The 13,640-nt window shown below is 39.6% G+C and overlaps 1 protein-coding gene across 1 annotated transcript in view; it reads left to right on the plus strand.

Annotated features, from left to right (window-relative positions):
* SYNE1 (spectrin repeat containing nuclear envelope protein 1) overlaps positions 1-13,640 on the plus strand; it is a 437,342-nt gene that overhangs the window by 236,589 nt on the left and 187,113 nt on the right. Inside the window, exons 75-79 of the mRNA XM_089530176.1 lie at positions 1,856-1,981; positions 4,366-4,542; positions 6,748-7,013; positions 8,172-10,332; positions 13,251-13,588. Of these exons, the coding sequence (XP_089386302.1) occupies positions 1,856-1,981; positions 4,366-4,542; positions 6,748-7,013; positions 8,172-10,332; positions 13,251-13,588 (3,068 nt within the window). The remainder of the gene's footprint in view (positions 1-1,855; positions 1,982-4,365; positions 4,543-6,747; positions 7,014-8,171; positions 10,333-13,250; positions 13,589-13,640) is intronic.

Here is a 13,640-nt window from a genome sequence, read left to right on the forward strand (position 1 = left end):
GGCGTCTACATGGCCACGCCAGTGGGAGGGCGCAGCCTTGACCTGGGGCCAAAACACAATGCAGAAATAAACCAGTTTGAGACCGCTTTAACTGCCTTGTCTCAGGGAATTCTGGGAATTGTAGTTTCTTGTAGCACCAGAGCTCTCTGACAGAGAAGGCTAAATGTTTCATAAAACTACAGTTCCCAGAAAGTTGTCTCAAACTGGGTTATTTCTGCAGTGGGTTTTGGTCCCTCATCATGGGAAACAAGAAACAGTGAGTCTAAGAAGAAGCTTTCTCCCCCACCCTGTAAGAATGTCATCACAAATGCTACACTTTTTGAAAACATCTTTGTGGTGGGAGAAAATTGTTGAAATTAACTTGTTCTCCCATGCAAGAACAAATAAAGTAAACAAGCCCATCTTCCACCCAAAGTTTTCTGTTCAGTTGGGGCATACATGTAAAGAAATGTTGGTATCAAGCAAAAGATCAATGTTTGAGTGAATAATGTCTAAAGTCCATATAAGGCATTCAAATTTTAATCTCATCACATTGTTTCTAGAGTGACCTTTCCGTGCCTGTTCCAACTTTGTCTGATGTATCATGAGCTTTTGAAATTCTTTGTAAGAGTTCAGCATAGAATAGATGCATAGTGAAAAAATCTAACTGCATCCTCAATTTATACATTGCACTCTTCTAAATGTACACAATATACAGATAAGATACAAATACAGAGGTTTGTGACTGTGTGTGTGTCTGCTGGGGATATCTTGGGGATAACTTGCAGAACAGTCCATCAGAAAGCTGAAGGCTATAATGCTATTAAGATTGGACTGGATTAAGAAATTATTCAGAGAAACCAGACAGTAATGAATCTGTTCAGATGGGGAATAATTAGTTAGTCTAGACAGGCAATCCCTTGTTAACTTAGCAGTAAGAACCTGAATCCCATCCTGTTGCTTCTCTGTGGATAAATGCCCTCTGGAACTTGTGTATATAGCATAAACACAGCTTTCAATCCAGTGTCCAGAAAGCAAGCAGATTTTTATTCCATAAAAAGTTAAATGTAATATGAAATGTTATGATCTCTCTACGTAGACAAAAGTACTGATGATTGTATGAATGCTTGCTCTTTTGAGGTATCTTCAGTTAATATTTTTTTCATTCAAAGCTTTATAATTATATATGCAACTTTCTAGTTGATTTGTTAACTGAACACAGTTTGACAAAGTCACCATATCACACTAGGGAGATCCCACTGGAAAATGGGGGTTAAACTAGATTTGATTAAAAAAAAAAAAAACTTGCAAATTTGGGTAGTTTATCACACTAGGGGACTGCCAAAGTGAAATAACATGAAGTTAATCTGAATGCAAAGCAGAGAAAAATGGCAGCTTTTGACTTTCAGGTTGTTCCAGAAGTAAAAAGCTGCCATTTTTCTCTGCTTTGCGTTCGGATTAACTTTGCATTATTTCACTTAAACAGCAATGTTGTCTGATAAACTTTGGGCATTTGCAGGTTGTTTTTTTTAAAAAAAATTTCAGCGGGATCTCCCTAGTGAAGTGGTTCCCAACCTGTGGGTCGGGACCCCTTTGGGGGTCGAATGACCCTTTCATGGGGGTCGCCTAAGACCGTTGGAAAACATCTATTTAATTACAGTTATGAAGTTGCATAGAAAATAATTTCATGGGTTTGGGTCACCACAACATGAGGTGCTGTATTAAAGGGTCGCAGCATTAGGAAGGTTGGGAACCACTACCCTAGTGTGATAAACTCTGTCCCAATACCATGCCTTTGGACTATTCTATAAAAATACACTTTCAGTGGAGTATGATAATCTGTGACTTCATGAGTACATCTGTTTATTTTCTTTAGGTTAAGCATTTCAGAGCCCTGCAGGAACAAGCAAGCACTTATTTGGATCTTTTATGTTCCATGTGTGATTTGTCTGACAGCACAGTGAAAAATATAGCAACAGACATTCAACTAACAAAGCAAACGGTATGGGATAAACTGTGGCAGACCTTCTGTAATCCTTCTTAGAGATGTAATTGTCTTACTTTGTTACGAAGGTCATCTTAGGTAATACTAGTCTGAAGAAAAAGCTACTGTACATATTCTCACCTCCCCCATAAAAGTGCTCTCTCTCTCTCTCTCTCTCTCTCTCTCTCTCTCTCTCTCTCTCTCTCTCTCTCATTTGGAAGAAATTATGGAGTGTATATTTAGAGTGGGAAAATGGTTGCATTGAGAGATATGTAAACATTGTTTTATCAGTTAATCTACTTGGTTGATTTTAGCACCTGAAAAACAGTATATGGGAGTAGGAATTCTATTAGCTGATTTCAGTGTTAAAAATGCAGATTCAGTTATTTTCAGTTGCTAAAATCAAGAAGTACATGTTACCAGTTTTGGCCAATATGCCAACTGTGCCCCCTTCCTAGAACCAGAGGACCTAAACATGGTAATGCACATGCTGGTAACCCCAAGGCTGGACTTTTGTAATGTGCTCTACATTGTGCTTCCTTTGTACCAAGTCTGGAAGCTCCAATTGGTTCGGAATATGGCAGCCAGACTGATTACAGGTACATTCAGGAGTGATCACAACACACCAATCTTAAAATCACTTCACTGGCTGTCAATTAATTTCCAGGCAAAATACAAAATGTTGGTTATTACCTTTAAAGCCCTACATGGCCTGGATCAATGTTACTCTCACAGAGTGTTGTAGAATTTCCTTCTTTAAAGTTTTTAAACAGAGGCTGGATGGCCCTCTGTGGGGGTGCTTTGATTGTGTGTTCCTGCATCTCTTCCAACTCTGATTCTGTGATTCTACCTACAGGATCACCTTCTCCCATACAATCCACCCCTACCCTCAGGTCCTCAGGGAAATGTCTGCTTCAGTTGTCCAGGACTAGACTGGCAATGGTTTCCCAGAAGACTTTTTTGTCTGTTCCCCCAAGGCTGTGGAATTACCTGTCAGAGGAGATACAACAGCTGAAAATGCTTACTGTTTTTAAAACAGCATTAAAGACATCTCTCTTCTGACAGGCCTACCCAATCAATTTTAAATCAGGATTTTTTAAATTATATATGTACTCTTATGAGTGTATTTTAATGATTTTTATAGTGTATTTTAACTCTGGGTTTATGCGTTTTTAATTGTGTTTTGTATTTTAATATGTTGAGCCCTCAGGAGAGGCAGGAAAGAATTATTATTATTATTATTATTCCATGCTAGATCAAGTGTGATAGTAGAAATGCAGAACATTCTGCACATGGATATAGCATATTTAAGATTAGTTTTTTTTAAAGCACCAAGATGCTTTGAAACATGGTTCCATGTCATGCTTTCTAACAAGAAATTTTGCTTTCTTTGTATAAAATCCTCTTGCTTAATGAATAACAAAATAATACACTAAAATATTCAGAGATAGCCAAATACCATGTGTATCTTTATATCCCAGCCTCTATAAGAGATCTCAGGATGCCTTACAAGAAAACCAGTGTGACAAATTTAAAACATTGTGGAATAAATATGATTTTAAAATGCTAAAAAAAAATCCAACAATGTAACAAGTTAAAAGGCAGATTAAAAGATTTAAAATAGTTTGACATTCATAGTTGTAATTACAATCTAAATTCTACATCCAGATTTACCATGGAGGCAAACAACACAAATCCAAGCATCTGTAACCCATAGTCTAAGCAAACTTGTACTAACTGAGTTTTCTATGTCTGGGGAAGTGAGATAATAGGGAAGGAGGGGGAAAAAAACATCAAGGAGCATAGTCTTAAGAGATAGTAAGCCTTTCCCATGATTAAACCTTAAAGGCTACATTTTGCTTTCTATGAGGAAAGCTCTACAAATTTATTGGAAAAGCTTGTACGCTATTGTGTTATATATTATCCTTGACTGAATAAAAAGACAATGTATAACTTGAACAAAAAAACCAACAAAACAAAATAATCAGTCAAGCCAGACTAAAAGAGATTTAGGCTACTGTAATCTCCACAACACATCGAAAACATTTACATCAGAGCTATTCCTGGGTTGCAGGGACAAGAGAAAAAGAGAGTTTTGAAAATCAGATTGTAACTACTGTATCTTTAAAGTGATTTCATTTTTCCTCAGGTCTAAAGAGGAAGGAACATTCTTTAACGAATGGAGGAGTTTTCTTGTGTTGTGTATCTCTTTTTATGTTCCACAGAGTTAAATCATCATGGACAATAGAGACTTATGCAAGCTGCTTTTATCCTCTATCCCTACCCCCTACTGTAAATCTACTGTAAGAAACTGCCTTACATAAAGTGGTAGTGTACACTGAACACAGCCCCAAAATAATTGCATTAAAAATGTTCCTGCTACCCTTCCCTATATTTTTCAGATTGAAGATCGAATAATGAACTCTCAGTACCTTGCTCAGGGCTGGGAAGAAATAAAGCAAATGAAAGCAGAATTGTGGATATATTTCCAGGATGCCGATCAACAACTGCAGAATATGAAGAGACGAGGGGCAGAACTAGAACTAAATATTGCTCAGAATATGGTTTTGCAGGTGAAGGTAAGGAATTGCTTTCATTGAAATGGAAGAGAAATATGTGATCAGCAGTTAATATCTTGCCATACTTGTCACACTGTTTGAAAACTATGTTTTATTTCTCTTGAACAAGTGCAGCTATGTAGAAAGTATGTAAAGCAAGACTGATACTTTATCTGTTCAAGCTACACTGAGCTAGAAGGCAGGTAACTGAATGTCTTCATGTATTTTACAGTTGACTTCAAATAGTTCAGCAGTAATCAGTAAACAGGGGAGCTCTCTAGGATAACTATCATTATTCCTCCTTTATAAACAAGAAATAAGTAGTTTATTTGTTATCTCCACACTTTAGGAAAACAACTGATCTAGCACTGATTTTGTGGACCACTTTGCTTTATTCAAGGGACAGTAATTTCCTGAGGAGAAAATACTTAGTTTAGAGAAATGAAATATTTAATTACAGGTCAATTTTATCAAATATAAACATTATTTTTATATATTTATGTATGGGCAAAATAATTTCTGGATTATCCTAATATACCAGTATGATGCACTGCATCATAAAAGAGGTATTAAATATAACCCTTTTTTTAAAAAAAAATTTTTTTTGCTAAATGCTGTTAGTTTAACATCTCCACTTATAATTACATTGTATTTTCAAAGAATCTTAGAAAGCTCAAGTTGTGTTTTCAAAATTTTGAAGAAGGTTCAGTCCTTGCCAGTTGCTCTCTTTCCTCTTAGTTAACTACCTGTTGCAGTGTTAGTAGGTGAACTAATGACAAGGAGGGCTGTTGTATGGAGCTGCAGTTTCCAGTGTCTCCCAGATATTATGTGATAAGACCTAAATCCCCTCTGGAGTGCATTGCGTTCAAGCAATTAATTGGGACTGGTGGAAAACAAAGCACTTGAGATGGGATTTGGGACTCATCCCATAATCAGACTAGGATTGTGGAACTAGATAAATTCCCTACAATTCTGAAATTAGTTGACACCACTAGATAGCACCATTCCATCATGTTTGCTAATACTATCTGTGTTGAGCAGATCCTGAATTCATTTTAGCAGTGAAGAAAAGATATAAATCAGTCTTTGATACAGAATGTATAAAACAGCCTTTGGCCCAAATTTGAGTCGTATAGAAACTCCACATGATTGGTAATGCCATCAATCCTTGAACATATATACTCTCAAAGAGAAATTATACACAGATCTTCTCTCCCACTACCCTGTGCTTTTTGTATATATAACTTGCAAATGGAAGGCTAGCATCACTTTGAATACAAAGGAGTGTATTAAGTCCTTAATTTAGGGGCTGTACAGACTAGCATAAAGATCTGGCATCGGGGTGGAGTGGGGGAATACCAACACCAGCATGACACTGCCCAAGCAACTACATGGTGCCACACCACATCTTCGGTGTAGTGTTTACACATGCTGTGCTGAAGAATCAGAGAAAAGCCACCACCGCCACAGCTAAGGCACCCTTTCTATGGGGCAAAAATGAGCCACTTATTGTGGCTTCCTTTTGTGCTGTGGAAAGGCCAAATCAGGGCCATGGTGTACAGTTGCCGCAGGCCTAATCCAGTGCTATGTGTCAAGCCCTCTAGTCTTTTAAAGAATAAGAAACTTCTAGAGGGGGTAAGCAGAACAGAGATGCGAAGGAGGGGCTGATCAACCCTCTCCCCATTTCTCTTCTCCAAATTGCTCCTCCTAAGCTTCTGTTTAAACTATGAGCTCTAAGGTACATTTTGAGAGATTTTAGAGCAAGAAAGAGCACAAAAGCCCAGACCAAAGCCATTTCACTGCTTTAAATCTTCCTCTGCATACCTGCTTTTCTTTTAAAGGGAAGAAGTAAGTTGTTGAAGGGTTTTTCCCCCCCCCTATTTAAAGCTCATGGGTTGAGTATAAATAAACCAAGTAGTTTATTCAATGGTACAGGGTGGATGGAGTCTGGCTTCATAACCCAGGGCTCCATTCCAAATCAGCAATTAAGCTAACTTTATGTACTTTAAACATGTAGTGGCAACAACTGAACAACAAAAGACTATGAGAAAAATCTCAACATCTCATGAAAGGAAAGAGTGTAGATATGCCTTCTTTGTGTCTTTATGATGGAATCTCAGTAAAAGACATTAAAACATGTATTTTAAATATATTTTAAAATATAATTAACATGCATTGAGAGAAAAATCTTTCTTTCTGTTTTCCTTTTCCTAACACCTCATATAGGAGTTTAGTCAGAAGCTGCAGTCTAAGCAGGCCACTTTAACCGCTTTAACTGAAAAGGTGAGCAAACTAACCCAAGGACAAGAGTCACCTGAGCACAAGGAAGTTGGACACCTGAGCAGTCATTGGTTAGATCTTTGTCTTCAAACTAGCAATGTACTCCTACATAGAGAGGAGGATCTTCAGAGGACAAAGGATTATCACGATCGCTTAAATGTAGTAGAAGTCTTTTTGGAAAAGTTTACACAGGAATGGGACCACTTGGCAAGGTAAGGAAATTTTGTCCCACTGGGTGGTCTGTCCACACCATCTTTTGAAACATCATGTGGTAGAAACACAGGATCTAAACAAAAATTATTGAAATGTGCCTTCAAGTTGTTTCTGCATGTGGTGTAGTGGTTTGAGCATTAGACTATGACTCTGAAGAGCAGGTTTCAGATCCCTGCTTGGCCATGAAAACTCAGTGGGTGACCTTGGACATGTCACATGTTCTCAGCCTCAGAAGATGGGAATGGTAAACACCATGTGAAGAAACATGCCAATTAAACCTCATGATAAGTTTGCCTTAGGGTCACCAGAACTTTACTTAGAGATGGCTAAGGCGGGGTACAGACCACCCGAAAGAGGCGGCCGGAAGCCACCTCTCTTTTCCGTGTAGCCGTGCCGCAGCAACCAGATTGTGCAGCGCGGCTACACAAAAAGCAAAGAAGCACTGAAAAGCAGCTCCTTTTAGCTCCACTACAAACTGACTGTGGCGGCGTGAGCATGTCGCTACTGCGTGCGCCCATCTGGATGGCGCACAGCAGTGACGTCATTGCTACGCACGCCATGTATATGGTGCCGTGCAGCAATGACATCCTGGTGACGTCCTAGGGTTGCGGGACGTCTGGAAACGGCGCCCTGAGGCAACCCTAGCATGTCACCAGGACGTGCTAAAGGGCCCATGTGTCCAGGGCTAAATTTCCTCTTTCCTGCAGACACAACTCATCTTGAAACATGTTCTGTTTTTCTCAGATTTTGCAGAAAATATGTGGGTTTGGAAGAACTAAACAAAAAGGCTTCCAACTCACCACCCAACTTTTTGTAGGCTTCCAAATCCCAAAACTCCATTTCACAGTACTGTGCAACTATCAAGAGCAACAGTTATCCTTTTTGCACTCATTAAGGTTTTTTTCTGTGTAAATTTTAATTTTCTAAATATTCCAAATATTCTGATTTCTAAATATGTGTGTGTAGGCCTTGGTGTCTTTGGGGATTGCTTGGAGAGCTGTGTGCTGATACAGTACTTTGCAATATGAAAAGTTTCACAACAATTGCTTTACAGTTGCTTTTTAAATTATTGAGTGTTTGATCTAATATTCTTCTCCAAGTATCTTACCCTGACATTAATTAAACTCTGCAGTGTTCTTCATCCATTTCATTAACAGGTCAGATGCTGAAAGTACAGCTACACATCTTGAAGCTTTGAGAAAGTTAGCATTGGCTCTGCAGGAGAGACGATTTGCTCTTGAAGACTTAAAAGAACAGAAACAGAAAGTGATAGAACATTTAAATCTGGATGACAGAGATCTGGTAAAAGAGCAGTCAGGGCATTTTGAACAGCGCTGGATCCAGCTGGAGGACCTTATTAAAAGGAAAATACAACTATCTGTCACCACTTTAGAAGAGTTGAGCATAGTGCAGTCCAAAATTCAGGAACTTATGGAATGGGCAGAAGAGCAGCAACCTAGCATCTCTGAAGCTCTGAAACACAGTCCACCTCCTGAGCTGGCTCAGAACTTTCTCATGGATCATCTAACCATTTGCAGTGAAGTGGAAGCCAAACAGCTTGTTTTGAAAGGGCTCATAAAGGATGTAGACAGAGTGATGACTAATTTAGGACTCAATGAAAGAGAGATGCTTCAGAAATGTCTATTGGAGGCCCAGAACCATGTGGATTGCCTTAGTGAACTGGTTGGGCAGAGAAGGAAACACTTGAATAAGGCATTATCTGAAAGGACTCAGTTCATCCTGGCAGCTTTTCAAGCCATGAATCAAATTCAGCAACATGAGAGAAAAATAATGTTCCATGAACATATCTGTTTGTTACCAGAAGATGTGAGCAAACAGATCAGGACTTGTAAGGCTGCCCATGCAAGCCTGAAGGCCTATCAGAGTGAAATCTCTGGACTATGGTCTCAAGGGCGGGATCTAATGAAGGACACAACAGAACAAGAGAAGAGTGAGGTGTTGAATAAACTGCAAGAGCTACAGAACACATATGATGCTATTGTAGAAAAATGTAGCCAGAGATTAATAGAACTGGAGAAACATATGGTTTCTAGGAAATACTTCAAGGAAGATTTGGATAAAGCATGTCACTGGGTGAAGCAATCTGATATTGTCTCATTTCCAGAAATCAATTTAATGAATAGCAATTCTGAACTTTATTCCCAGCTAGCAAAGTATAATCAGATACTTGAGCAGTTCCCTGAATATGAAAATCTTCTGCTGACGTTGCAAAAAGTTGGCCAGGAGATTTTACCATCACTTAACGAAATGGACCATTCCTATCTTGAAGAAAAACTTAATGCCTTGCCTCAACAATTCAGTGTAATAATTGCTTTAGCTAGAGATAAATTCTGCAAAGTCCAAGAAGCAATTTTGGCCCGTAAAGAATATGCATCCTTAATTGAATTGACAACAAAGGCACTGTCTGAACTGGAAGATCAGCTTATGAGCATGCATAAGACTCCTTCTACTCTATTAGCTGAAGAAGTTGTTTCACTTCAACAGGATTACAGAAATGTTTTAACTGAAGTTGTAAACCTTGGTGCTGCAGTAGATGAATTAAACCAGAAGAAGGAAGCATTTCGGAGCACTGGGCAACCATGGCTACCAGAAGAGATGCTGCAGCTAACAACTCTGTATCACAAACTAAAAAGGCAAATAGAACAGAAGGTGAACCAGTTAGATGATATGATGGAAGCCTATCAGGAACATGAGAAAATGTGTGAGCAGCTGGAGATACAGCTAAATTCTGTAAAAGAGGAACAAGCAAAATTGAATGAAGAAACACTGCCAGCAGAGGAAAAGTTGAAAATGTATCATTCTTTGACTGGCAGCCTGCAAGATACCGGAATCCTTTTGAAACGCATTGCAGAACATCTTGAGATGCTTTCTTCCCAGCTTGACCCATCTGTTCATGAAGGAGCAAATAATCAGGTGCGAACCTGGCAAGAGATGCTAAAAACATTACATACTGCCATTGGTGATACTGTGATGGAATGTGAAAACAGGCTGGTGCAAAGCATAGATTTCCAAACAGAAATCTGCTGTTCACTTGAGGGGCTGAGGCACATCAAGGCAGAATTAAATGACCCCTTGAACATAGATTTAAAACTGAATGTTATTCAAGAAGAGATCCGCAAAGTTCAGATCCAACAAGAAGAAGTCCAGTCCAGCCTGAGGATAATGAGAGCACTAAGTAATAAAGAAAAGGAGAAGTACATCAGAGCCAAAGAGCTGATACCTGCTGACTTGGAAAACAGTCTTGCTGAGCTATCTGAACTTGATGCAGAAGTCCAAGAAGCAGTACACATGAGGCAGGTTGGTGAAACTTGTATATATATATATTTTTTACCAAAACCTGGAAGGAATGCGATCAAAGATTTATCTTGAAATAATGCATTTCATAGTAGTTGTGGCCAACTTGCTTAGGCCAAATGTAGATGATATATTGGAGCTGCAGCAATTGCTGTAACCTTAAACATCAGTTAAATTATGTAAAAGCTTAAACATTCATAAACTGAGTATACCAACAATACACCTAGTAGACAGAAACTGTAACATATAAATCGGACTTGCCTCATTTACAGACTGGGGCCCTGTCTGCATGGGCCAGGATACTCCAGGGGCAGTGCTCCATGTGCCCCAAACTCCCTCATTATCTGAAGTAATGAGCTGTCTGTATGGGTGTTCCAGTGCCCAGCACCTCCACCACTGGTGCAGATCACTCACTTCCAACGTCAGAACAAGGTGCCCAGCCTTGACCACTTGGCTGGGCACCTTGTTCTGACCTGAGAGTGAATGACCCACAGTGACTATGAATGTTCCAGGTGGCTCAGTGTATTCAACCACTATAACTTGGGAACAGACCTTCCTGGAAGATCCAGAGTAACAGTTTTCAAAAACAAGTTTAAGGGTGTTATACCCCACTACTGGTGTGAAACATGCTGGACATTGTACAGACTGCTGACAACAGAACTGGAGTTTGAGATCTGTACTATCCAAACAGGACTACACCAGAACAGGGCAGAAATGGGCTTCTAATTTCTTAGAGAAGTAAAGTTTGTGGAAAAAGTGAAACCTCCCCATAAAACATTAATTATTAGTGAGGTAATTCTAATTTGCAAAAACAATGCCTCTTTTATCATGGATTATTAGACTGTAATCTTGGATATTCATGGAAACTCCCTAGTGTTCAGCTATTCCAGCTTTAAGGATGTGTAAGGAGCTTGACAAGCAGGCGCTTTGCGCCAGCCTGGGCCTGAACTAGGTGTGCCGGGGGACTGAGCATTTACACTCTTGGCAACCCTACCATGCACCCCAGACACCATCTTGGTGTGCCCCTGTACAGATGGGGTACGCCACAATGATGTCTGCAAGGTGCCATGCCACACGAACATCATCAGGCATGAGCGTGCTAATGGCACCCTGCATGCAGCCTAAAAAGAACCCACCAGGAGCAGGTTGTTTTTAGGCCTCCTGGAGGCTGCAGCGTTTGGTTGCTGCGGCCTCCATCAGGGGCAGAAAGCCGCCCCTTTCTCCCTATCAGTACAGCCTCTAAATCAGCTGCACATTTTTAAAAAAAGGTTCCAGTGGCAGATGACACCTATTGAATTCAGTGAGATAAACACTCAGGCACAAATTTGGATAATCATCCCTATTTGAAATATCAACATAGTTTCCTGATGGGACATATTTGGAACTGACTGTGGTATCCACATCATTAAATATCCTGTAAGAGTTACACCTTACCTGCGGGTCCTTCTCTCTGAGCACATGCAAATAGATAATAATGCTCAGCAGTACTGTCAGCACCTATAACTGTGCAAGGTACTAAAAAAATAATTCCGACTCTCCAAGTTCTATATACAGAACTTTACTAAAGAGTATTTACAATAGTACCCTATTTCCCTGAAAATAAGATATAACCATAAGCCGTAGCAGGATTTCTAAGCATTTGCGCAATATAAGCCATACCCAGAAAGTAAGACATAATGATAGGCCCAGTGCAGAATGGAAGGGGGTGGGAAGGGAGCAGAAAGATTGGGGCCAGTGGTTCTAAAGGAAATGGAGTCGTAAAATAATTCAGGATGGAATTCCAGGTTTGGAGAGTTATGATGATGTTCCAGAAGAAGACGACTTAACTATATTTGAATAAAAGTAGATTGTTGTACCATACTTAATAAAATAAGACATCCCCTGAAAATAATCCAGAATGTGTCTTCTTGAGGAAAAATAAATATTAAGACAGTGTCTTATTTTTGTGGAAACATGGTATATACAAACGAATAACTATCCAATCAACCACCCACTAAAAACAGCAACCTACACAGAATGTAGGCCACATCCATATTTGGCACTTGGTCCATGACATGATTGTCTCACACAGGTGTCTGCAATAGTCCTCTTGCATCAGATACTTGCTGTGTCATCCTGGATGTATCTTATGTGGTGTGATTGATGACACTCCATGACAATCATCATGCTACAACCTTTCACTTGTGTTGCACCATCAAGCATCTTCATTCCGCAGCCATATTCTGTACAGTGAAATTCAATTCAGTTTTTATGGACACTGACACCCCTCCAATTTCACTGGACTGAATATTCATACAATTTACATTTCATCTTTCACCATTCACAGCTTCTCGGTCATCTCTTGATGTTTTGCTGTACCCAGGGGTTTAGTCCTGACATCTGCTAAATTGTTTTCTGATTCACAGTAAATTAATTGAATCAAAACTTCATTTAGGAGTGAAACAGGATGGCTCTAAATGCCAGCTTCCCGGCAGCTTGGGGGCATGATGTTTAGATGCCACATGCCCCCAAGATGCCCAGAAGCTGCTCAGTTGTCCAGATGTGGGCTGGCTTTCGGGTGCTCTGGTGGCACGGCGTTTACACACAGGAAGCACCATAAAGCTGCAGCAGGGCAGGAAAAGCTAGCTTTTTCTGGCTGAAAAAGGAACTGCAATTTGCTGCTTCTTTTTGGGCCATCTAAAAGGTAGATTAGGGCTATGTAATGTGGTTGCCACAGCCCCAATCCAGCTTTGTCAGGGGCAGCTTCAAGCCTTCTCTTTGGGGCAGAATGGTATATAATATCCACATGCTTAGTTCTGGCATGTACTCTCTCAGTCTTGTCCATTTGTATGCATTTCATGCTGGGTTACTTGGAGTTCCATAATTTTGTATGTTTGAGTGTTTAAGTGCATGTAATGTTTTCATTATCTGTTTGCTTTTAGGAGAAATTGTCCAAATTGTATAGTCTGTGTCAAAGATATTACCATGTTACTCAGACTGCTAGCGACTGGCTTGAAGATGCCCAGGAATTACTACAATTAGTACGAAATGGCCTTGACATGGAAAACTCTGAGGAAAATCTAAGGAACCATATAGAATTCTTTAGCACTAAAAAACAATTCCAGGTCCATTTGCAAGAACTATGGAAACTTGTCTTTGACATGGAACCATTTCTACAAGCCATAGGAAAAGAAGAGTTGACCAAGAAAATTGAGGCTTTAGAGGAAAAGGAAAGGGAAACAGAACAAGAAGCACAATCCCAGAAGGAGTTATTACAAAGGTACAGTATTTGCTTTAGGATGTTTCTTTGAAATATCATGTTAGACAAGTAA

This window comes from Sceloporus occidentalis, unplaced genomic scaffold (assembly GCF_023333645.1).
Source record: "Sceloporus occidentalis isolate IW3139 unplaced genomic scaffold, rSceOcc1.0.p SCAF_6, whole genome shotgun sequence".
In the NCBI taxonomy this organism is placed as follows: Eukaryota; Metazoa; Chordata; class Lepidosauria; order Squamata; family Phrynosomatidae; genus Sceloporus; species Sceloporus occidentalis.